Source organism: Cervus elaphus, chromosome 8 (genome assembly GCF_910594005.1).
Source record: "Cervus elaphus chromosome 8, mCerEla1.1, whole genome shotgun sequence".
Classification (NCBI taxonomy): Eukaryota; Metazoa; Chordata; class Mammalia; order Artiodactyla; family Cervidae; genus Cervus; species Cervus elaphus.
Genome location: NC_057822.1, coordinates 4322126 through 4349210, shown reverse-complemented (window position 1 = coordinate 4349210; position 27085 = coordinate 4322126). Strand labels below are relative to the sequence as shown.

Here is a 27085-nt window from a genome sequence, read left to right as displayed (position 1 = left end):
TGAAAAACTTGGGTATTGCTGTGTAAGTAATTCTGTTAATTTCTATTATTTGGCGGGGGCGGAGAGAGTAAAGTCTCTGGTTCAGTCTAGTTTCTTCCAAAGGTATATTTGCCTTTCTGTTCTCTAGTAATTTGGGAAGAAATTATCTAATCTCAGCTAGATTTGGTAAAATTTAAAGAATCTCAAGATGTGTTTTAATTTATTTTCTCTTGAAGCAAAATGGCTATATTATTTATACTTTATTATAATAGATTTTGATTAAGACTCCTTCACTTTCAGAGAAAGATGAGATTCATGAAATGATTAATTTTATTATTTTTGGATTAAGGCTAAGCAATCTGATTAGAAATAGGTGGTAAAAATTCATGTTGCTATCACTTATACGTGGAATCTAAAACACAAATAAAGTTATCTATGCAATAGAAACAGACTTTCAAAATAGAGAACGGGCTTGTGGTTGCCAAGGGGAGGGGAGAAATGGATTGGGGATTTGGGTTAGCAGAGGCAAACTATTGAATATATAATGGATACACAGTGAGGACCTACTGTATAGCACAGGGAAGTATTTTCAATATCCTGTGACAAACCATAATGGAAAGAACATGAAGAAGACTGTGTTTGTGTTTATATGAGACTGAACCACTTAGCTGTGCAGCAGAAGTTAACGCAGCATGGTACATTAACTTCAATAAAACGATTGTTTAATGGAAAAAGGAATAGGTGGTGAGAAAATGATTCTACAGGATTGTGAATTTCTACCTTAAATTTACATTTATTTTAGAATTTATTTAGAATTACTGCATAATTCTCTACAAAGCCCTTTGCCAGGATTTTAGTCTACAAAGATGACTAAACCTTCAAAGAATTTATAGACTGGAAGGGGAGACAGACAAATCTTAGCCAAAAAATTGTATCAATGCTATATTAGACATTAAGAGGTTTGGAAAAGTGGTATAGCTCCCCAAAGAGAAAGGTGATGTAACTCCTGGGGTGAGAAACATCAAAACAAAACAACTCACTTTGAAAGTTCTAGAGTGATTTCTGACTTATTCACACCAGAGCAAGAGATTCTGGTATGATAGATTTCACTGTTTTGTAGGCACTGATAAAAAACAAAACAAATCAGCATATCATTTCCCTGTCTAAATCCGCAGAAGTATCTAATTTGTGTGATAATTACTCATAGATAGGTATACTGAATAGTCTCATCTCTAGTTCTAGCTGATTATCTATATATTTTTAATACCCTTTGCTTGATGGCACTGAAGTTTTTATTAAACCCTAATTTCTAGATCCAGAATTTTCTCCTCCTCTCCTACCTATTTGACTTTATCCCTTAAAATTCAAATTCTTGTTAGAATTCAAATTCTTGTAGAAACAGAAAACAGATTCTCACTCTTCCTAACTAAAACAAAATTCTCATAGAACATAAACTCTGAAATTAACCTAGAGTTTAAATCCTAGCTCTGCCAGGTTATCAGCTATGCCTTCGGCAAAGTAGTCTGTTAGTCTGTGAAGCATCTAGCCCGTGTCCCTTAGATGGCAGTGGCAGTCCGTGTTCCTTAGATGGCAGTGGCAGCCCGTGTCCCTTAGATGACAGCGGCAGCCCGTGTCCCTTAGATGGCAGCGGCAGCCCGTGTCCCTTAGGTGGCAGCAGCAGCCCGTGTCCCTTAGGTGGCAGCGGCAGCCCGTGTCCCTTAGATGACAGTGGCAGCCCGTGTCCCTTAGATGGCAGTGGCAGCCTCAGAGCCGGGCGCTTCCCTTTATCACTGTGACTTGGTTCAGGGAGTGGACTGGAACCTCCTCATCAGTTTTCCAGCTGACAGCGGCTCTTCTCTGTTGTTCGTTAGGCTCAACCTTGCACTTCTTCTCGCCCTTGAAATAATTCTCCTTCCTTGTTCAGGAGCAGTAACTTCCTTAATCATTCTCATGTTAAGTAGCATAACGATAACCTACTATGATGAGGGCCTGCAGCAAGGCTTATTGAATGGCTTTAATCACCAATGCATACAGCACTGTCCAGGAAAAGAGACAGTTTTGAATTTATAAGCTGTGTGAATTAAAGTCTTTAGATGATTGTATTCAAAAAAACATCAAGCCTGCCGATCCCCAAATTAGTCATCTGGTAAAAGAAATTATTGAACCTTAAGCAACTGTACGTCATTTACCACTACATTGATGTACATTCAGACATCTCAGCTTAAAAGCTGAGAATCCTGAGAAATTAACTTCATATCAACACAGGGAAAAGTTTCCGTTTTTAGCCTTCACAGTTCTGCACTCCTGACTTTTTCCCTCCTTCCAGTGTAGACGTAAATGAACTGGACTTCTCTCTGTTTTAGAGCCATAAGAAGGTGGGAGCCCTGTGGCGGGAGGCTGACCTCAGCTGGAAGGACTTTCTACCAGAAGGGGAAGATGTACATAATTTTCTCCTGGAGCAGGTGAGTGGCAGCAAGGCTTATGCCTCCTGTTTGTTAGTGTTTCGTCTGTTTCTTAGAGGAGATAAAAGTAATGGCATCAGTATTCCAGTTATTAAGTGAAAGTTAAAATTGCTCAGTCGTGTCTGACTCTTTGTGACCCCATGGACTTCTGCTAGGCGCCTCTGTCCATGGGCGTCTCCAGGCAAGAATACTAGAGTGGGTAGCCATTCACTTCTCCAGGGAATCTTCCCAACCCAGGGATTGAACCAGGTCTCCCACATAGCAGGTGGATTCTTTACAGTTTTTAGTATGTGCTGCCGAAGCGAGCACTTCTTTACAGTTTTAAAAATTAGACCAAAATAGGAATCATGGTCAAGATGTCATTTTACATTTATACTTTAAGGCCACTTTACCCTCAAAAAGACTCATGATTCCTAAGGAGAAATATTTTCTGATTTCTTGTTGGAACCAATCACAGTTCTCGTCTGGGAACTTTTAACAACCTCATGGCTGTTTGCCTATGCATTCATTAGATGATGGATTAAAAATAAAGGAAAAATTTAAGAAATTAGACACATTTTAAAAACAAGTTACATGTGTCCTTGAATCAGGAATGAAATTGATAAATAAAGCAGGAGTAATAGGGCTAAAGCTACAAGTCTTCTGAGCTCTGGGTCTGAAAGCAGATAGAAACAAGTCAGAAGTTATATCTGTAGGGTAATAGCCCCTTACAAGGTAGAAGATTGGAGACAGGCTTACTACATATCACTAAGTGGAAACTCGATAAATAAGTGTTAGGAAGTAGGTACAGTCTTGTAGATAGAACTTCAGCTAAGCTGCCTACTGACTTGGTAACTGGATCCAGAAATCCACAACAAGGCAGAAGGCTCCACAATCCATATACTCTGGTCCTAAAACAAAAAATTCTTCTCAAAATGATCCTGCAAATCAAAATCCTAAAACATCTGAGGAAAATAACTGCTAAGATAGCCAACAAATTCAGCAATAAGGAGAAAAAAGTCACTCTTAGGTTAAAAGAAAATAATAAAGCAATCTGAAAATGATTTTAAAGCATGTATATCTTAAGTTGGATAAAGGCATTAGATTCACAGTGGGTTTTAGCTTTCTTCTGGTTTTAATCTAGATACACTAAGGAGCACTCCTGCCATGATAATAAGAACCTACATAAGGCGTAATTTATCTTTCATTGCTGGGATCATAGAACGTGGAATAAACTTCCAAATAACAAAAAGAATAAGGGGGAGAAAAGCCAAAGATGAAATATGAATTCTGAGAAGTAAACACATGTGAGAATTCCCATGGACAGAGAAGCCTGGTGGGCTATAGTCCATGGGGTCGCAAAGAGTCAGACATGACTAAACAACTAAGCAGAAGCACATGTGAAGGGCGTGTTGCCTAATACCACTTGGAGTGCTCCTGGAGATCTTGAAGAAGCTGGAATAGTCCTAGTTCAGTATTAACCCAGCTCCAGGAGCACCAAACCAAAATGCTCTTTGGAGAAAACATGCTCAACTTACCTCTTATTTTCTACAAATTAACATTATCCAAATGTATGAGTTAATACTTAAGAGTTCATTTAACACATAGTGAAATAAATAACCATGAATGAGAGTAAACAGGCAATAAATGCAGGATGTAGACTCTGGAGACTTGGAATAATAGAATTATAACTCATAATATAAAATAACACTATTTTAAAAAGACAGAGTCACAAAAATGAGCAAACATGATTGGGCAGATATAAAAAGAGAAGAAACTAGATAGAATTCTGATAGATGTTAATAAAATTTAGGGACTAGAAAGTCTGTAACGTGTCTAATTGGAGTCCTAGAAGGGAAAATAGGGAGAATGGAGAAGAGTCATTATTTGAAGAGATTGTGGCTAAGACTTTTCCAGAACTGAAAAATATATGAATCTGTAGAAAGCATATGAATACCACATAGAGTAGTTACATTTTAGTGAAACTGCATAATATCCAAAAAAGAAAAAGATTTTAAAGTAGATAGAAAGAAGCATATTAAAACAACAGTGAAAGCCCAATTGTATTCTGTCAGTCAAAGTGTTACATAGATGACAATAAAAGATGGTGGAATAATTCTAAAGTGCTGAGAAAATACCAGTTAATCTAGAGTTGACTTCCAAATAAACTAACCTTTAAGAAGGGCAACATATATTTAGAAACTTAGTAACACACTTCTAAATAACCCATGAGTCACATAAAAAATCATGAAAGATATTTTAAAAATATTTTATACTGGATGAAAGTAAAACCACAAACCATAAACATTTGTGGGGTACAACTAAAGCAGTGTTAGAGTGACGCTTTTAGCACTGAACACCTGTATGGAAAAGATGTAAGGTCACAAGTCATGAACTTCAGCTTCAACCTTAAAAAATTAGAACAAGGAAGAGCAAATAAAACTCAAAAGTAAGTAGAAAAAAAGGAAATAACAAAAATCAGAGCAGAAATCAGTGAAACAAAAGAATAGAGAAGAGTCACTGAAGTCAAAAGCTGGTTCTTTGAGAAGATAAAGTTGATAAACCCTTCGCTAAACTAATCAGGAAAAATAAAAGATAAAGCACAAATTTCTAACAAAAAGAGAGAGGTGACATTGTACGTATTCTACACATAATAACAACAGATAAGAGGATTTTATGAATAATCTTTATGCCAGTAAACATATCAACTTAGTTGAAATGAGTAAATTTCTTGAGCAAGAAAAAAAACAGATAACGTGAATATCTATGAAAGAAATCGTAGTAGTTAAAGGTGTTCCCACAAAAAACACTCAGGGTTCTGATGAGTTCACTGATGAGTTCTACCAAATGTTAAAGGAAACAGTAATGCTAATTTTGCAGAACTTTCATGCTAATTCTTTCAAAACATTGAACAGGAGAGACTATTTTCCAACTCATTCTATGAGGCCAGCATTACATTGATAACAAGACTAGACAAAGGCATTTCAAGAAAAGAGAACTATAGACTAATTCCTAATTATCATAGAGAAAATTTTGTTGACTAAATTTGTTGTCAACAAGATTTTCGCAAGTCACATCTAACAGCAACAAAAAAAGATAAAACATCATGACCAGGTAGGTTTTTCACAGGAATATAAGGTTAATTTAAAATTATAAAACCATGCATAGATGTAGGAAAGATGAAGTAGTCAGAAGATCCAGAGTTAGTCCCTCTGCTGAAACAACTGTTGAGCTGGGACAGTTAGAATCAGCTATTTTCAAATTACGGAGTCTAGTGGAACATATGTACTACCAGAACCAGGACAGTGTTTGATGAAAAAAGAGTGTGGTAAATTTCAGGTATTTTGCCTAGAAAGCTACCAGCCTGCAGCTGTGTGGTAGACAGCAGAAAGGACAGTAGTTCTGTCTTTCTGATGCCAGACTGAGCAATAACGACCTTGTCCTCCAGAGACTGGCATTGTGTCTTTTAACATGCCTACCACTTCACCAAGAATCCATTTCAGGACCTTGTTGTTTCCATTCCTCACTCTGGAACAGCTTCTCAGATGGGGTCTGTTACAGAACTTAAACTGAACACATTAGAGTCTTCCCCACACCTCTCTGTTTTTCTCCTCAGATCCAGATAGTCACTGAAATTTCTGAAAGGTCACTGGCTGACAGCGGAGGTAGTAGTTCAGAGATTTCAGGAACCACACAAAGGAAGGAGTACAGTCCTTGTCAGAAAGTCACTAAATAAACACATAACTACATCAGCAGTTCCTAGGTAAAGGAGAGAATCTGATGTCCAGACTTAGCACATTGCAAGGTCTGGTTTTCAACAAAAAATTATAAAGTATGCAAAGAAACAGGAAAATACAGCTCTTTCAAAGGGAAAAAAGAAACTGACAGAAAGCATCCCTGGGGAAGCCCAAACATTAGGCGTACTAGACCAGGGCTTCAGCTGTGCCTCAGTGGCTAAAGACGACCACGAAGGAAGAAATAAAGGAAATCAGAATGATGAATAAGCTGAGAATACCAGTGAAGAGGTAGAAATTATAAAAAGCAACCAAATAGAAACTGAAAAGTGACAATAGCCGAAAGGAAAAATTAACTAAACACCAGCAGGTTTGAACAGACGAATCAATCAGTGAACTTGAAAATAGCACAGTTGAAATTGTTCAATCAGGAATCACTGATTCAATACTGATTTACTATGATGAAAATCCATCTTTAGTATTTGCAGATACACCTTTTATTAATTGTTTTTCCAATGAAATTTCTGGCATTGTTACATGAAACAACATCATTGAATTTTTTAAATAAAAATGTCCCTATAGTTGTTTATTTTTTAAAAACCTTTTAATTATAATACATATTGAAAAATTAATCCATTTAACATATAAAAGGCTTTAAAAGAAGAATTACTCAGTTTGAGGAGCAGAAAGAAAAAAGAATCAAGAAAAATGAAGAGTCTAAGGACTTAGGGGACAGCTTCAAGCATATCAGTATACCATAATGGAGCCCCAGAGAAGAGAGAAAGGGACAGAAGAAAATATTTAAAGAAATAATGGTTGAAAACTTCCCAAATTTGATCAAAGATATGAATCTACATATTTATGAATTTCAACAAACTCCAAGCAGGATAAACTCAGTTTCACAAGATACAGTGAAACTGCTGAAAGACAAAAACAAAGAAGAAATACTGAAAGCATCAAGAGAAAAAGTGACTCATGGAATACAAAGGAGCCTCAATAAAATTAACAGCCAGTTCTGCCCCAGAAACTGTGGTAGTCAGGAGACGTTGGAGTGATATACTTAAAGTACTAAAATTTAAAGACTGTTTGTATATCTGCAGTATTTCCTACAAAAATGAGGAAGATATGAAGACATTCCCAGATAAAAACTAAGTTAGTTAGGACACCTACTATACTTAACTGAGTCTTTCAGGTTGAAGCAAAAGAATGTAACTCAAAACCATGCAAAGAAATATAGATAATTGGTAAAGGTAACCACACAGAGAAATATAAATCAGGCATTATTTTGTTTTCCATTTGTAACTCCTTTTTGTTTACTGAATGATTATGATTTAAAAGGCAAATCCATAAAATGATAAATATGTGTTAATGGGCATACATTGTATAAAGACATAATTTATGAAAATAACTGCGTAAGGATGATTTCTCATGGAATTCCCATAAGGCCCAGCTATTGTACTTCTAGGTGTATATCCAAAAGAAATGAAAACATGTGGCACCCTTATTTGAAGTCAGATGAACCTGGGTTCAGATTCCAGTTTTCTCATACTTAAGACCTTAAAATTATTTGATTTCTCTAAGCCTCAGATTCCTTACCTATGAAATGCTTATTATAATATCTTTTTATGAAGATTAAAAAAGAGATAATGTTTAAGAAGCACTGAGCATAGAGAGGAACTCAGTCAACTATGCATAATGTTGTTATTAATAAAAATGTTTAGAAAACAAGAAAAATGAGGCTTCAGAAAACTTGGCCATCCTTACCTTGACTTTTAGCTTTCTTCTAAAGTGACTGGTGTAATGCCCTTTTTCTGGGAACCCTGTTACATTCTACAAGAGATAGTGATGAGCTGATCCATAAATTTGAAGCCCAGCCTTCTAGGTTCTAGGAAGATTAGATGGCTTCCACAGAAACACGGGGATTCTGAGGGATGAATGTTTTCTCTCCAGTGAAAAAGCTAAACTTCACAGCTCACCACTGACTTCTTTAGGCCATGGTAAAGACTTTCACAATTTTAGATCATTTTATTAATGAGCAGTGTAATTAATGTTTAACTTTGCTATTAATGTTAATTGCAGCCAGACCTCCAATTGTCTGTGTAGGTGTAGGGTAGGTTAAAAAGGTATTCTGTGTAGGTATCCTAACATCTAAGATAATGTTAAAACAAATTTGGAGAATGTTTCAAGGTTATGAGAAATCAGTTGCCTGTTCTTAAAAGAACTTAAGGCCATCATCTCGTATTTTTGTATGTATATTGAAATGTGGTAGTTAACACATTTATCAATGTTGAATCAGAAAAATTGTGATACTGAATCATGTTTCTGAAGCTTTATAGGAATATGTTATTTAAAAGTGCTACGTACGTGGTAAAGACAATTAAAACAAAATGAATTTTTTTTTTACAGAATTCCAGGTAATTTTTGATTTGTGGATCCAAGGAGGATATAGGAACATATATGCGTCTTCTATGGTATTAGAGAAAAATTTGTAAATAATCTTTAGTATTTTAATCTTTATGGGTTTCGCATAGAGAATCTGTATAAAGCAAAGCATACTTATATATACTTATGGCCTTATACCCTAGAAAATGAAATATCACTTTGATTATTGATTTTTTTAAAAAAAATACTCACCAAAGAGTTACATGGCATCATTTTTCACACTTGGATTCAGAATGGTCAGGAGGTGTTTGAAGGACTTGACAAAACTAAAGCTATAGAGTTTTTGACAGCTGCTCTGTGACAATAGTGATATTAATCATAGGCTGCAGAAGGGTAGTTAAATTGTATCCTTGCTGGTACACCCGCCCTGCCTTAGAGCTGTGTCACCGCTGAGAGCAAGGCTGACGCAGGCAGGGGTATGAGGTTAAATGAAATACGAGAAAGACAAACACCGCCTGATTTCACTTACAGTGGGATCCACAAAACAAGTAAAAACCCATAGATTGATCGAAGAGGTAGGTGGTTGCCAGAGCAGAAGGGATTGGAAGGGGTGAAACAGGTGAAGGGGGTCAAGAGGTACAAACTTGCAGTCACAAAATAAGTAGGTTATGGGAATGTATAATGTGCAGCTTGGAGAGAACAGTCAGTGGTATTGTACCGACTTTGTAAGGTGACAGAGAATGACTGGGCTTACTGTGGTGGTCATTTCACAGTATATACAAAAGTCAGATCACTGTATTGTACAGTTGAAACTAATATTGTGGATCAGACATATTGAAAATGAAGACTGAAGCTCAGAATGATTTGGAGGAGAAGTAAGCTTGTTTGTAAGGAGAATCAGAGATACTCAGTATAAAAAAAATGGTATATTCAGAAGAATAATGCATTTAGAATCTTTCAGAACTATAAATACAGATGGGCTTCTGCTGATCATTTTGATTGCACGTGAAATAGAAGAGATAGCCCATGACTTTGTTTTTTTCACAGGGTGATAATAATATTGAATTATTTTAATATGTTTAACTTTGTATGTTTCAGAAATTGGACTTTTTAGAGTCTGACAGTTCCTGTTCCTCTGAAGCACTTTTGAAGAAAGAACTCTCTGCCGAAGAGCTGTATAAGCGACTCGAGAAACTCATTATTGAGGACAAGGCAAATGATGAACAGATCTTTGACTGGGTAGAGGTATAAAGACTAAAGATTCATAGTCTTTTATAAAGTCAAGTAAAAATATTCAGAACATAAGCCATTTTTTCTGGATTTCTCATTAGTCTAGTATAGACACTACATTTTGCCATTCAAAAATTTCTATTTCTTTCTCATGTTCTCACGTTTTAGATACTATCCTGGATAAAATTAATAAATATGTAATTATTATAAAATATGCTGGCTTACCTTTTCATAACATACCTTAATATCTTGTGTTGTAGAGTCCATTTATCATGTCTGTATTTAACTTGTTACTATATTCCTTTAAATATTAACTTTTGTTTATGTAGATGTGTTTTATTTGTGCACATTTTCATGGAATCATGTACTAATCCAAGTTGAAAGAAAGCCATGGATGGCTAATCTAGTTCTCTCTGTCTTGTATAACTCTTGTTTTGTAGTCCTTCTAATGGGTTGTTGTTTCTTTAACCATTTCCAGGCATTGAGAAATAATGAAGCTTCTCATAATTTTTTTAACCTATTTTCCCTCCTGTCTATGGGATAGTCTATCACCTCACCTGATTGGGAATATTTTTTTTTAAGTAAATTATAATAGTCAATAGGATATATTCCTGACTCCTCCTATAGGTTCTTTCATTCCTTCTTAAAATCTTGGTATCCAGGCCCTTGTCTGATTGTTCTCATACAAACATAACCTGCATTTTGAACATGCTTCTCTACGTGAAATGTGTAAACTGAGTGTGATCATCAGCTGTGGTCCAACAGTATAGAGTTAGGTGGTACTTCGGCGTTTTTTGCTTTCTTTTTTAACACTGTGCTTCTGGCAGGCTCACCACAGTGAACCCAGACTGGTCCATTCAGTCTTGTAGTATCCACTCATTTATATTCTACAGGTTAGTCATCTCTTCCATCCCAAACTTACACATTTCTTTTTTGAGCCAAAATAGTGTTTTGAACATTTTATTTCTATTTAGATCTTAAATTAGACACTTTTTATAAAAGTCTTCAGGACATTTTCGATTCTAACTTGGTCATACATTTTGCTTGCCATCTTTTTCACTTTGCACCCTCCTTGCATTGGATTGCTGTGTCAGCTTTGCCCTCACTCCAGTCACAGGGAACGTGTGGGAGCAGAGTAGGCCCAAGGACACAGCAGCCTGCTTTTTAGGACCAGATCTCGTCGCCATCCTGGTGGACATTTCAGCTGTTAGCTTGCTTATTACTTCACATCATTCCTACCATCCAGTTTGTCTTTTCATCTTGCCCGCAAGGGAGTACTGTTATAGTTTGTCAGATGTCTTTGCTAAACCCTGGGAAAGTTACAGCTTTATCCATCGGAGCTGCCATATGGTGATCATATCAGAAAAGGAGAGGAGGTTAGTTTAGCATGACTTGGGTTTTTTTGTCCTTATTTATTCTTAGCATAACCGTCTCTTTCCTCTGTAAGACTTTTAAACCATTCATATGATAGTTTGTTGTAGATTTTAGGATAGAATTAGTATCAGGCTTTCTGGTATATTATTGACCTCAGATACCTTCTTTTATGTTTTAGAAGTCAGGTCAATATTTGCATACTGAACATCATTCTCTTTCAGCGATTTGGTCTTTTATTTCTCATATGTTGCCAAATGATGCTGTTTTTACTTCTTCATCCATGTTGGGCCCTATTTTCTTAAATAGTAGTATTTATTTAGCTTCTTCCAGGCCAACAGTTATTCTCCTTAAAAATAAGACAAAGGGTAAACTTTAATGAATGTAAATGATACCTAATAAAGGTGAATTTTAAAAAAGGATCAAGGAAACAAAAACATTATAATGGTCACTGAGCTCACAGTACATCTAAGGTGTTTGTTGCTGTAAATCTGATACTAGTACTATACAATAATCTGATTTTGCTTATTGTTTCCAATTAGCAGACCCATTTTCCGTATTGTTCTTGCGCATTTTTGTTAATATCTTTGCTTCATCTTTAGTGTTCTTGATACTTTTCTTCATGTCTTTTCTATTCTTGAATACTAGAATTACAGTGTCTGGCCTTATTTGGTAGAAGAAATACACGGTTCATTTCTTTAAAATGGAAGAAACAGTCAAATGGTTTCGAAGGGTTATTATCTATCAGAAATTACATCTAGCTAATTTGTTTTTCTCTGACTCTACTTGAAATCTGGATCCTTTGGGGATTTTATACTCAGCTGAAATAGCTCTACAACCTGTTTATAAAGTATTGTTGAGCCAGAGAGTAATGGTGTATTTTTATTCTCTCATTTATTTAAAAATAATTGTTCAGACTTTGCAGAAGTAATTTCCTGGGCTAGACCAGCCTTGGCTTCAGTCTGTATATTATTTAAAGTGGTGCATGAGCATAAACCATATAAAACATAAACCATCATGAAATCTTTTCTACATAGCTCTTACCCCAAGTTATTCTCAGCCTTAGCTATCAGCAGTAGCACCACATGTTTCTGTCCTGTGGGAGGAGATCAATAGCGAAAGGTGGCCTGGCCCTCTATGTTCAGCTCTGCCAGTATCCTGCAGAGCTAGCCATCTGACTTGTTAACCACTCTTAACTCTGCTTTCAAGAAACCACCAGTTCCTCCCAAGTGATATATGTGAGGTTAGGTATTCAGCAAAGAGAGAGCTGCTGGTTAATATACATCAGTTCTAAAATTCATAAGCATTAAACTGATCTCTAAATATCTTTGAAATTCTTAGCTTTGTAACACATACCTTTTTAAATGGCATTTTTAATTTTTTCCTAGCTGGTTATTTTAAGAATGATTCTAAGTAGAAAATACTGTGCTGTGCTGTGGTATTCTAAGCTATTAAAAGAAGCTGAGATAAGCATTAATTCTGTTCACAGGCATAAGGAACATAAACTCTGGAAAATATTTGAAATACCTGCCTAGAAAATGGCTGCTTTTGTGTGTTTTCTCCTTTTGCTTCCCATCTGGTTTAGTGTAGTATTTTATATCAAAAAGATAAGATCTTAAGAGAAATAAACTAAAAAATAAGTTGGAGGTGCATTTCCTCTATTTAACTTACCTCAGAATACATGTTTTTGCCATCCTTAGAAAAGAGGAGCAGTTATCTCACCACTACCTGAGGTGTTTATTTGAGGTAATTCTAGAAATTAGCCTCTAATTCACATTAAAATTAAGATGAAAAAGCAGCGTTAGCACATCTAAACATAGTTGCACACTGCTGAGCAAAGTAGGCCTTAAAATACTCTGTAGTTGCGGAATAGTTGTTCTTTCAACTTTATAGATTTGGAAAGATCATCTTAAGATGGTTTATTTATTAAAAAGGGAAAATGCTTTTAAACAGTTGCATTTCCAAATGTATATAGTACACAGCACTGTTTAACTGAATGAACAGAGGATATGGAGTGGTCAGCTCCCCGGAAACAAAATACTGCTATGTAGAACACTCTCAGAAAGAAAGAACTGGTGATAGCCCCAGTATTTCCTGGTGAATGAGAAGACTAATTTTTACTAAAAAGTTGAACATGATCTCATGTGCCCTTAGTGCAAGATGAAGCCTAGTTTAGGGGAAAATAATACCTCTGGTGTGCCAAGGGTACATTTAACTATTCTGTTTACTTTTGATTGCAGGCTAATCTAGATGAAAGCCAGATGAGTTCGCCTACATTCCTTAGAGCTTTAATGACAGCCGTCTGCAAAGCAGCTATTATAGGTAAGTGGTATTTCTGAAGGCAACATCTGAAAATCCCCGCTATGTCCACTGCTGATGATACGGGTCAGAGTTTATGTTGCCTTTACCGGCGGCACTGTAAAGCGCAGTTCCTGTGCCAAACGAACGCCGTCTCTGCCGACAGTGCCTGGCGGTCCTGGGCCGCGGGCGCAGATAGCTGCTCTGCCTGCAGCGGGCCCAGCTCTCAGAGCCGCTGTGGGCCTTCTGCTCCCCAGGTCAGCAGGACGGCAGGGCCTGCTCCTCAGGTGGTTTGCCGAGTGTGACTTTTCCTTTCCTTTTCACCTCCAGCATTCAAAGGCTCCACTGCCTTCCATTCACGGGTTAAAGTGAACAATTTGAATATTCTTGTCCAGTATCGATGAAGGGCTAATCTCAAAAGAAAAGCCACTTTATGTAAATTCATGTATGAGGAAAGAAAATACCAATTATTTCTCCTGTTTTATGTTGACCTGATAAGACAATATTATTGAATGTTTATGAATTACATAGATAGACAGGATTCTGATTGGTAGAGACTCTAAATGGTCTGAACTGCACGTAGTTTTTACTAAGATTTAACGAGGTCATCCACTTGGCCTGGGACTGAAGCCCACATTTCTGTCACTGAAATAGAAAAAAAAAAATCTATCAGCTGAAAAGTTGTTCAGAATCATTATAGAGATAGTTTCAAAATTCAGGATTTTCTGTCAGATGAATTTAAACACGTGGTGGTGTTTGCCGTTGTCACAGCTAGTCCTCATCCTGCCTGGTAACGGGGCTTCCCAGGTGGCTCAGGCCTCCTGCCTGCCAGTGCAGGAAACATGGATTCAGTCCCTGGGTGGGGAAGATCCCCTGGAGAAGGAAATGGCAACCCACTCCTGTATTCTTGTCTGGAGAATTGCATGGACAGAGGAGCCTGGCGGGGTACAGTCCATGGGGTCGCAAGAGAATCAGACATGACTGAGTGACTAAACAATAACAACAACTGCTAGTAATAATACAACAGGTCTAATTCTTTTACCCTTCTTAAGAGATGTAAATGAACTCTCTCTTTATAATTTCCTTTTTAATGTTGTTTTTATGGTTTGGAATGTCATGAGACCACTGTCCCTGTTTAATTATGATTAAAGATAAAGAACTCTGAGTGCACTACTCGTGAGGGAGCCCAGCACTCTAAATATATCTTCCTCCATATTTTTGTTTGTTTTTTGTTTCAGGAAGAATTTCATGTATTCTCCTGGTGGTCTAGTGGTTGGGACTTCGCCCTCCAGTGCAGGGAGTGTGGATTCGATCCCTGATTGGGGAGCTAGGATCCCACATGCCTCACGACCAAAAAACGAAAACATAAAACAGAAGCAGTATTACAACAAATTCAATAGTGTTGTTTTGTTTTAATTAAGATTTTAGAAAATTTGGCATTTCAAAATATTTACCACAGACCCCCTTGGTTCCTCTTTCCCTGCAGGGTCATGTATGTCTTACTGATTCAGAAAACTGAAAACAACTGTGTGTGTTAATGCTCAGTTCTTCTGTCTCCTCCAGCCGACTGTTCGACCTTCCGAGTGGACACTGCTGTTATCAAGCAGAGAGTGCCGATCTTACTCAAATACCTGGACTCAGATACAGAGAAGGAACTGCAAGCACTTTATGCACTACAAGCATCGATAGTAAAACTTGATCAACCTGCCAGTAAGTTTACCTCTTCGTCCAGTTAACTCAACTGATGGGTGAGGGTAACTTATCCAAGGCAGCACTCGAGAGATGGTTTGATGGGCTTTAAACAGTGGGAAATAGAAGAATCCCTAGTGACAAAAACTCAGCCTGTAACTTTGATAAACATGAATGTTTTTAAGTGGTTGACTTTTATGAGAAAATGACAAGAAGACTAGTTTATATTATTTATATTATATGAGGAGATTTAATCCTCATTCTCGGGCACGTCTGTCTTATAAGAATCTCTGCCACGATGGAAATGTACCTCTGTCATGCAGTACAAGACAACCATGAACCACTCGTGTCAGTCAAGCTCTTAAATGTGGCTACTGTGACTAAGGAGCTGAACTTAAAACGTTAAATGTCAGGAGCTCCATGTGGTTAGCGGCTACCCTATTGGACAGTGCAGGTCTAGGGCACGTGGCATTAGCGTCTGTGCAGTACAGTTTTCCACCTTCTTGGACCCAGGCCTTAATAATGAAAGAGGGTGATACTTGTCAGAATCCTCAGATACCCAACAAAGACATGAAGGCATTTTAGACTAATTTTCAGTTAAGAGTTACAGTTAAATCTGGCTAACCAGACAAATAAGGTAACTCGAACACCCAAGTGTTAGTGATCTGGTAAATTAAGTGAATCGTATTAAATCTTGAAAATTCAGTTGAAACTTCTGAAAGTAGACAGTAAGTATATGGCTATTTCAGAGATAGCACTGAAGTAATTCTTTGGCATTTCCTTAGGTTGTGGCTTCTGCAGAGTTTTTCTTCTTGGCTAGTAGTGCTAAATCCCTTTGGGAAATAAAGGGAGGGATTGGAACAGTCCTCAAAGTATAACTGAAGAGATATTCTATCTATAAATCTGTCCTTTTTGAAACAATAATATAAGCTGAGTTTCCATGATGAGAGTAAAACAGAAGACTAAAATTGCCCAGATCATCTGGGCACTGAAAATAATGCTATCATTTCATTGGATAAAATCCAGATGAGATAGTTTTTACCCATGTTCTTCATATGAATTATTACTCTCTTCATTTTGAAAACAACATTAGAGGAGAGAAAGTACATTCTGCCTTTTCCTCCCAAAATTTATAAAAATTAGATGGTTTTATCGTAAAATCTCAAAGAAAATGTATCAAAAAGAAACTTTAAAAAATTATTCTTGTATTTTTAAGTGTTCAGGTTGAAAACTATGTAACATCAAACAGCTCAGTAATATCAGAAAACAGTTCAAACTGAATAAAATAATCGGAATAAGAACTAGTTCCGACTGCCTAAATTTTTTCTCATTCTTTAGACAAATGACTTTGCTCTTAGGCTGTCAGGAGGGAGTGTGATGAAGTGACCCCGACGGGGCGTCCTGCCGGTGAATTCCATCCCTTCCCTGGATGGGAGTGTGGCCTCCTCACAGCTGCAGTGCCCCCAAACCGATGGTTTCCTTTCACCTCCTTGCAGATTTGCTACGGATGTTTTTTGATTGCCTGTATGACGAGGAGGTCATCTCTGAGGATGCCTTCTACAAGTGGGAGAGCAGCAAGGACCCCGCAGAGCAGAATGGGAAGGGCGTGGCCCTGAAATCTGTCACCGCCTTCTTTACCTGGCTGCGGGAGGCAGAAGAGGAGTCTGAGGATAACTAAAACTTCAAATATACAAAAGAAAGAAAAGAAACAATTTAAGTATTTTTTTAAAAAGTTTCACGTCTTCGCCAATCACAGTGCAGCAAGGCCAATTCTCGCAGAAAGCCCCACGTGTGCACGAGTGGGAGAGGGGAGAGAGACAAAGGTGATCATGGAGGAAAAAGGTACTGGAGAAAAGGAACCTTCAACCCTGAGGGCGGGAGCACTAAAACCAAAATACATGTGTTATTTATAGAAAATATTTTCTGTTCTAATCTTTTCTTTTTAAACGAGGACTCATACTTTAAAAAAAAAAACACATCTGTTTAGCAAAAAAAAAAAACAAAAAAAAAGTTGAGAACTTTTAATTTATTTTAAGGACTGCAAATGCCAGTGTAATTTTTTAATTTGCAGTTTCTGTAAACAACTTGTATAATAGAAAAGCAGAGAAATAAATTTCCCTCCCCTTCAGATGCACCTCACGTTTGTTTTAAAGCATAGTATTTAGTCCAGATTTGAGAAGGTTTGGGGTGAACAAGGTAAGAAAGATTTTTTTTTTTTTGGCATCAGATCTTTCTGCCTGCCTCTCAGCTTGCTTCAGAAAATAAAAAAATCACAATAGTAATCAAAACATACATAACCTTGGAACAGAAAGAAATGCTGTGGACCAGAGAACTCCAAGAATTGTTTAAAAAAAAAAAAGTGCTACCCTGGGAAAAGTACTCTTAATACTTTTGAAATCTTTAGAGCAACTTTAAGGCTTGTAAATACATAGAACAAATATTTAAAAAAAAAAAACACAAAAAGAAATTGACTCAGTACTATTTCTTTTCACTTTCAAAATATAAAGAACAAAATAAAGGCAAACATTGCAAGTTTAAAAGAAAGTCAAGTGGCTTCTCCTTTTGACAGCTGCTGCACGTGCGCCCCTCTCTGGGAGGTGCTGTCTCACTCCGGGTTGTCTGATCCAGATCGCTTCTGAGGGGTGGGCGGGCGAGAGTGTGTGTCTGTGTGTCTGCAGTTGGAGAAGGCAGGCTGCTTTGTGGGCAAAGGAGGGCACTCATGCTTGGGTGGGGGAGCTTCTCTGAAGTCCAAGGGATGCTTCTTTCCAACACCAAGCAAAAATACATCCTTGGCAGGAACAAAGCCAGCAGCACTGTTATAAAATCCCTGAGTGTCCCACTGCATGTATTGGGATTAGGGAAACTACTTCCGTTTGAAACGACCAGTACCAGTGATTTTTAAAACCACCACTGCCTCCAATGCTTAAGAAACCCAAAGATGTCTTTTAAAGAAACCAAAGTTAAATTACGCTTCTTAAAATAAGTGAGCATGCGGTTTAAAACCAAACCAATACCACGTGTGAAAATCACATTTACCCCAACTTCAAATTCATGCAAGCCATTCTGGTGAGTATAAAGTGGACTGTGGTTTGGGCCTTTGTTTCTCTGACAGATACTGGAGTGCTGTGCTGTGCTTTGGGGTGTGTGTGTGTGTGTGTCCTTTGATGGAGTTGTTGTCTCTACAAGTGGCTTTCCATTTCAATTATTTGTAGGCCATCATCCTACAAAATGCATTTATGAAGAAAGCCAGGCTGCTCCCAAATATGCAGCCTTGTATTCTGTATCTGAATAACCAAAGAGTTCTTCTGGCTTCCATCTCTGAAGAAATGCTCACGTTAAGAGACTTGGCAAGACTTGTAATGCACAAGAACAAAATTTTCCATAGCAGTAAAACGTTCTGTCTCTCAGAATGTAGTTGAACACAATACAGGATCCCCCTCCATGAGCCCACAGAGCCCACTGTGAAGTGGCCGAAGGCTGTTCTCCAAGAACCAAGTCCTGAAAGTCTTGTGACAGGCAGATGACAGCCGCTGTCATAAGAGACGGAGCCTGAAAAGCTGTTTCAGGGTCTGACCACAGGCTCTGCCTGGGAGCCCTCCATTGGAAGAAGCAACTCGATTCTGTTATTTTGAGTTTTAACAGCTGCCAGAATCAAAGTGCAGAGGATTCTGAGCCAGAAATCCGACTGTGGTGTAGTTTTAGGTGCTGGCAGCACTCACGGGGTGTGGGGCTGGGAACTGCCTTCTGGAAATCAGTGGCTGTTGTTTGCAGGGGTCTAGCCAGGAAGGAACTTCAGGTAGCAGTGATACCCTGTTCATCAGTATTTCAGATGTGGACAAGTGTAAGGATTGGAGGAAAGAGAAGAATATCAGGGGGAAAATAATTCAAGGGTTGAAAAAAGCTTCAGCTATATAAACATCTATAGTACAATAACAAAAATAAGTGTCTGCAGTCTCATCTGTAACATGAACTGTGATGAGGAGACTCCAAAGTAACTTTTGGGTAACTTGTTGCTTTATATACAGAATGTTAGATGGGATTAGCAAGGTTACCAATGGCAAAATATGAACGAAGTGGGATAATTGATCCACACTTGTACCAGCTAAAATGCAGAAACACCTTCACGACTCTTACTTTCTCTACAGTTTTCTTACTTGAAAGCAAGGTTTGGTGATGTTTGGTTTAAGGTAATAGATGACATGGGCAGCGCTGACATACCTGCAGCTCTTTCACTTTGGGAAGAGGTAGGTCCGTTAAGATCTGGTTCACTCATTAAGGCGCTTTATGCCTGTATTCAAACCAGCTAACTTACAGTGTTTCATTAAGTTTAAATGAGTTGTTTTCCCTTTCTAGCAAAAGAACATGATGCCAGTTTTCAAAATAAATTCATTTTAGATTCTTGCGAAAACCAGCAAGCCAGTTCATAGCTGCATCATGAACTTGTTTCATTCAGTAAATATTTACTGAGCATCTACTGTGTTCTAAGTGCAGGAAATGTAAGTGAATAAGACAGTCTTTACTCTCATGGAAACTCACATTTTTTATGGAAAATGAAAGCTAGAATTTTACATGTTACATCAGCATACTAACCCACTAAGAAGTGTCTGCCCTTTGTTATGCTGGCAGATCTTTGATTTGGTTTTTGTCTTTTCTTAACATTTCAAAATACATTGTAGGTTATTTACAATTATTAGCCCAAAGATAGTTTTATCTGTTCTCAAACCACTCTTCAAACAAGTTATCATTATGGGTTTTTTGACATTTTTTTCTTTCAAGTGACTCCATTCAAGCCAAAAGGATGCTAAGCTAGAAAAAGTAGTCTTAGGCTAGTGGATGTAGTTCTCTATTTTCATTACCTAAGTTTTATTCTTTGTTTTCTTTTTTCCTTTTGGCTGCATCATGCAGTTTGCAGGATCTCAGTTCCCTCACCAGGAACTTTCATAGTAGTGAAAGTACAGAATCCTAACCACTAGACTACCAGAGAATTCCCTTAAATTTTATTCTTTAAAAAAAAAAAACAGAAGGATCCAGTTTTTCAGTTTTCTCCATGCTGTTGGCCTTTATGCACTCCTACAGTCCCCGTTTTGAAGAGAGGAGCATTTTTGCATTCCTTTTAATTTTTATGTTTTTTTTTTCTTATTGAGATATAGTTAACATACTATAAAATACACCCAGGACTTCCCTGTTGGTCCAATGACAAAGAATCGCCTGCCAGTGCAGGGGAAATGGGTTCATTCCCTGGTCCAGGAAGGTTCCAATGCTGCGGGGCGGCTAAGCCTGTGGGCCACAACTGCTGAACCTGCGCTCTAGGGCTCGGGAGCCGCGACTCCTGAAGCCCGCTTGGCCTGGAGCCCGTCCTCTGCAGCAACAGAAGCCACTGCAGTGAGTAGCCCGCGCACCGCAACGGGCGAGTAGCCCCCGCCCGACATAACTAGAAGCCCAAACAGGGACAAAGGCCCAGTGCAGCCAAAGGTCAATGATTTTTTAAAGTCACCCGAAGTTTACCGTATTCACCACTGTGCAGCCATCACCACTATCTGATTTCAGAACATTTTCCTCAAGCCAAAAACCCAGACAAGGTATCCGTGAGTCGTCTCTCCTCATTCTCTGCTCTTCTCAGCCTGGGAGCCACTTACTCTTTCTGTTTCTGTGGCTTCACATGGATAAAATCCTACATTGCATTGCTTTTTGTTTTGACCTTCAATCCAGCATTTAGCAGGTGATCAAACCTCACGAGCATTTGCAACGTCAGGGACCTGATGTACACCCTGATTTTTTCTGTCTTTTCCTTTTTTGTTCTCTGTCGCTTCTTTAGATAAAACTTGGCGATAGGTTTACAACCATCAGCTCATTCAGAACAAGTTCCTCACGACTTCTTTTTGTCACTCTGTGAACTTGAGCTACCTGACCTGGGATGTCCAGCATCCTAGCACTGGCAACTGGGGTCTTTAGACCTCTCATTCATTGCTGCTTGAGTCATTTTTCCTTAGGGTTGGAATTCCTGCATGAACTAGAGGCTGCTACAGTGTACCCTGGTGTTTCGGGTTTTATCTGTCCTCTCCAATAAGGCACATTTGGACATAGTGATTGATTTCCTGAACAGCTAGAGGCTGCCTACTTGTCATGAGAGTAAAATTTCTCATGAAGGAATAAAAGACGCCTTGAAATGGAGCCCCTCCCACTCACGAAGGCTCCGCTGGTGGCTCGGACAGGAACGTGTCTGCAGTGCGGGAGACCCGGGTTTGATCCCTGGGCTGGGAAGATCCCCTGGAGAAGGAAGTGCAACCCACTTCAGTACTCTTGCCTGGAAAATCCCGTGGATGGAGGAGCCTGGTAGGAGACAGTCGGTGGGGTTGCCAAGAGTCGGACATGGCTGAGTGACCTCACTTTCACTTTTCTACTCACTATCCCAATTTATTAGTTTTATAGACGATTACCTTTCCTATTCAATACACTTGAGCCCTATAAGTCTCAACATCCTCCAGTAGTTTAGGGAGAGATCTACTATGTGCTCACTGGCTTCAGATACCACATGTATCCCTCAGAGGGAAAGTGATTACCTGTTAGTGTTAGGATTACCACCCACCCCATGCCCAGAGAGACATGATTTTGTGTTACCAAATCCTGAAGTCACATGTCAAAGAAACCATGTGCCAAGTTTGTTTTTTTTTTTTTTAATGAATATATTATTTGAAATAAGTTTAGGCTTATAGAAGAGTTTCAAATCTAGTAGATTCCCATGTACCTTTCATCTAATTCCCTGTTACCATTAATGTCTTCCATTACCAGGGGCTTCCCTTGTGGCTCAGCAGGTAAGGAATCTGCCTGCAATGCTTGAGACCTGGGTTTGATCCCTGGGTCGAGAAGATCTCCTAGAGAAGGGAACAGCTACTCACTCCAGTATTCTGGCCTGGAGAATTCCATGGACTGTACAGTCCATTTGCTCACAAAGAGTCGGACATGACTGAATGACTTTCACTTACATTACCAGTGGACATTTATCAGAACTAAGAAGCCAGCATTGGTACATTGCTATGAACCAAACTCTAGACTTTGGTTTTCACCACTGCCCTTTTTGTCCTTTTTCTTCTGGATGCCATCCAGGATACCGCATTGTGTTTAGTCATCATGTATTCTTAGTGTCCTCTGGCCTCTGATAGTTTTTTAATCTTTCCTTGTATGTCATGACCTTGACATCACTGGTTAGGTATTTTGTAGAATGTTCCTCAGTTCAGTTTGTCTGGTGTTTTTCTCCTGATTGTTGTTGTTCAGTCAATAACTTTTGTCTGACCCTTTGCAACCCCATGAATTGTAGCATGTCCATCACTATCTCCCTGAGTTTCTTCATACTCATGTCTGTGAGTCAGTGATGCCATCCAATCATCTCACTCTCTGTTGCCTGCCCTCAATCTTTCCCAGCATCAGCGTCTTTTCCAATGAGTCAGCTCTTCACATCAGGTGGCCAGAGTATTGGAGTTTCAGCTTCAGCATCAGTCCTTCCAATGAATATTCAGGGTTGATTTCCTTCAGGACTGACTGGTTTGATCTCCTTGCAGTCCAAGGGACTCTCCAGAGTCTTCTCCAGCACCACATGATTAGACTAAGGTAATGAGTTTGGGATAAAAATACTTTGTAAGTGAAGTGCCCTTCTCATATCATAACGGAGGGGTGGGGGGCGGTATGTGATGCTCCCAGGACATCATTGGTGATGTTTCACCTTAACTATGTGGTTATGGTGGTGGTTGTCAGGTCTCCACTCCAAAGTTAGCTTTTCCTTTCCACTTTTCTTACTCTGGTCTGTTTGGAAGCTAGTCACTATCAATTCAGATTCATGTATATTTATTTTATATTTTGAGTTATAATCCAGTACCACATTATTTTGTCACATAGGTTGTTCCAGCTTTGGCCTTGGGAGCACTTTTAGGTTGATCCGTGTGTTTCTTTGACGTTTCTTCATCTGTAGATTTGCGAGCACTTACTTTGTGACAGTACAAGAAACCACTACCTATAGAATCAGCCATTTCTTCTAGGAGCCTTGGTTTGTTTTAAGAGAATGTTATTTAGAAACCAAGAACTGGGCATTGGGTGAGCTCATTACTACTGGTATGTCTCTGCTTCTCGTTTTGCTGGCACTTTAAACTCTTTCTTTCTTTTTACTGAAGGTAAGCTAGTTTCACAGGAACACTATGGCTTTTTGAAAATACTGCTTCATTTTTTCTGTGATAACTCTGGTACTCAAAAGACGCCATCCTATACATACTATAATTATGTTTTTGCTCATCGTCCATAACAGGAAGAAAGGAGTGAAAATACTCCCTCTCTTTCCCTATGATGATGATTTGTTTTAACTTTCCCCTAGCTAGCAATATTCAGACAATCTATTAAAGTGTACCATACAGTACAGTGTTAAAATGTTGCCTAGATGACTAACTCAGTTAATTAATAATAATGGAGATGAAGTAACCAGAAGTTAACTGACAGTGCAAGTGCTGCATATTGAAACCTGATGAGATGCAGCTGAAGCAGTGCTTGGAGGTAAATGTAAGGTCTTAGCTGTATCCAGTGAACTTGAAAGGGTTAAGCAAATCAGGCCGTCCGAGGAGCCAACTGGGCAAAGAAAAAAGAAAAAGGAAATGTTACCTGGGTGGGTAGCAAGAGGTCATACAGGAAGAAGTTGTAAGCCATGGTAGAAAAGAGATCTTGACTGGCATTGGGATATTTGTGTTCTAATACTAATACTACTGTTCACTGGTGATTTGTCCAGTCTCACTTGTATGGGCCCCCACTGTCCTCTCTAAAAAGAGTTTACTCTCAGACTTCCCTGGTGTGGTACAGAGGATAAGAACCTGCCTGGTGATGCAGGGGACATGGGTTCGATCCCTGGTCTGGGAAGATTGCATATGCCATGGAGCAACTAAAGCCTGTGTGCCACAATTACTGAAGCCCTCTGCCTGGAGCCTGTGCTCTGCAACAAGAAGCCACTGCAATGAGAAACCCATGCACTGCAATGAAGGGTAGCCCCCTCTCGCCAAAAAGCCTTTGAGCAGCAACGAAGACACAGCGCAACCAAAAAAAAAAAAAAAAGGGTTTACTCGTGCCAACCATATAAGCACATCCAGAATCACTTTCAGTACTGTTTCCCAAGCTTAACAATGCATTAAGTCTTGGTTAAATATGATATTATTAAACTTTTTGAAGAAGTAAGAGTCATGTACGCATGTGAGAGTTGGACCATAAAGAAGGCTGAGCACCGAATAATTGGTGCTTTCGAACTGTGATGCCAGAGAGGACTCTTGAGTCCCTTGGACTGCAAGATCAAACCAGGAGATCAACCCTGAATATTCACTGCAAGGACTGATGCTCACACTGAAGCTCCAGGACTTTGGCCACCTGATGTGAACAGCCAACTCAATGGGAAAGACCCTGATGCTGGGAAAGATTGAGGGCAAGGGTGAAGCGGATGACAGAAGATTGAGATGGTTGGATGGCATCACTGACTTCAATGGACATGAGTTTGAGCAAGCTCCGGGAGCTGGTGAAGAACAGGGAGGCCTAGTGTGCTGCAGTCCATGGGGTTGGACATGACTGAACAACAATAAGACTATCAAGATTTTCTGAAATTGTCTAAACAAATGACTGTCCAGCAGTTGAACTTGTTCTGGCAGTGATTTCCTTTCTGACTCTTCTGAAATATTTACCTCTTATTGATAATATGTCTTCTGACCTGTCCTAGGAAACCATCTTTGGCAAAGCTCCAACAGCACTCCTATCTAACTGCTTCCTAGAACGGCGAGTACTGCGGCTCAGCTGCACGGTAGATTCACCTGGGGGTTTTCAAAAGCGCAAATCTTGGGACTCAACCCCAGGGCAGTTGTTTCCGAATTTCTGGAGATGAACCTTGGGGTCATTTTGTTTTCAAGTTGCCTAGGTGATTCTAATATGAGACCACTGTGGAATGGTGAAAATAACCTGATTTACCAAATTGTTTAGAGAACAACTTATATTTTCAAGTATTTAAAACATATTTTTCAACTGCAAGGTGTTGGCTGGACACACAAGTGTGGCATTACAAATGGCACATGTTTTGAAAATACAGAGCTATGAAAGCAGGTAATGGGCTCCCTGTATAAACCAGGGGATTAGGGTATGCTTCCTTTAGGAAGAGAATTTTAAACTGAGAAGTCTAAAGAATTAAACATTTATGGGATGGGTTCAAGTAGACAGAATCATGGGTGCAAAGGAGATGCAGGGTATATTTGAAAAATGAAGCAAGAGTGCCAGGTATGGTGAGAGTTCATTCTCACATGCAAAAGTAGAATTTGAACATGTCCTATGACAAATTAATCCAGACAAACCTTTTCTGGACTAAAGGATGAAAAGTACTTTTTGAAAATTGCCTTATACTCTCAATTCAGTAGCATTTGCTAGAGACCTACCTTCATTGATGTGTGCATGTGCTTTTTTTTTTTTTTAAATAAGTTCTCACTTGGGAATGGCAGTACTTTTTCATCATTAAATGATCCCCAGCCCCAAAACTTAGCAACACAGTGAATTGGAATAGCTTCTGGCTCTTTGGAAAGCAGTTTAAGTTTATTTTATTTTATTTTGCAGTTTAAGTTTATATCTAAGATTGCTGCTGCTGCCATTGTTTAGTCACTTCAGTCGTGTCCGACTCTGTGCGACCCTATGGACTGTAGCCAACCAGGCTCCTCTGTCCATTAGATTTTACAGGCAAGAGTACTTAGAGTGGGGGCCATGGCCTCCTCCAGAGGATCTTCCTGACCCAGGGATCAAACCCAGGTCTCCTGCATTGCAGGCAGATTCTTTACTGCTGAGCCACCAGGGAAGCCCATATCTAAGATTAAGGTCATTGAAAGTGTGGACCTTAGACCAGCAGAATCAGTATCACCTGTGAGCACATCAGAAATGCCCATACACAGACCCTAACCTACTAAATCAGAATCTGAAGGAATGGAAGGAGCCCAGGAAACTTTTAACAAGCTCTCAGGCACACTGAAGTTTGAGAACTACTGCCTAAGAACACTTTGTATCCCTGCCAGTTTATAAAGCTCTTCACCAAAAGCTAACTAAAAATAAGTGCTGTTTGTAAAACATTTCAGTTCAGTTCAGTCGCTCAGTCGTGTCCAACTCTTTGTGACCCCATGGACTGTAGCACACCAGGCTTCCCTGTCCATCAGCAACTCCTGGAGCTTGCTCAAACTCATGTCCATCGACTCAATGATGCCACCCAACCATCTCATCCTCTGACGTCCCCTTCTCCTCCTGCCCTCAATCTTGCCCAGCATCAGGGTCTTTTCCAATGAGTCAGCCCTTCGCATCAGGTGGCCAAAGTATTGGCGTTTCAACTTCAGCATCGGTCCTTCCAATGAATATTTTAGGACTTATTTCCTTTAGGATGGACTGGTTGGATCTCCTTACTGTCCAAGGGACTCTCAAGAGTCTTCTCCAACACCACAGTTCAAAAGCATCTATTCTTCGGCACTCGCACTCAGCTTTCTTTATAGTTCAACTCTCACATCCATACATGACTACTGGAAAAACCATAGCTTTGACTAGATGGACCTTTGTTTGCAAAGTAATGTCTCTGCTTTTTAATATGCTGTCTAGGTTGGTCATAGCTTTTTTTCCAAGGAGCAAGCGTCTTTTAATTTCATGGCAGCAGTCACCATCTACAGTGATTTTGGAGTGCCCCCAAAATAAAGTCTGTCACTGTTTCCATTGTTCTCCTGTCTACTTGCCAAGAAGTGATGGGACTGGATGCCATGATCTTAGTTTTCTGAATGTTGAGTTTTAAGCCAACTCTTTCACTCTCCTCTTGCACTTTCATCAAGAGGCTCTTTTATTCCTCTTTGCTTTCTGCCATAAGGGTGGTGTCATCTGCATATCTGAGGTTATTGATATTTCTCCCGGCAATCTTGATTCCAGCTTGTGCTTCATTCA

The 27085-nt window shown here is 39.0% G+C and overlaps 1 protein-coding gene across 32 annotated transcripts in view; it reads left to right on the top strand.

The window, feature by feature from the left end:
• EIF4G3 (eukaryotic translation initiation factor 4 gamma 3) overlaps positions 1-17668 on the top strand; it is a 342348-nt gene extending 324680 nt beyond the window's left edge. For all 32 annotated transcript variants that reach the window (XM_043909093.1, XM_043909094.1, XM_043909092.1 and 29 more), the window contains 5 exons: positions 2343-2441; positions 9635-9781; positions 13378-13459; positions 14999-15145; positions 16621-17668. In XM_043909093.1, coding sequence (XP_043765028.1) covers positions 2343-2441; positions 9635-9781; positions 13378-13459; positions 14999-15145; positions 16621-16802 — 657 coding nt within the window. In that variant the 3' untranslated portion in view covers positions 16803-17668. The remainder of the gene's footprint in view (positions 1-2342; positions 2442-9634; positions 9782-13377; positions 13460-14998; positions 15146-16620) is intronic.
• The last annotated feature ends 9417 nt before the right edge of the window (positions 17669-27085 follow it).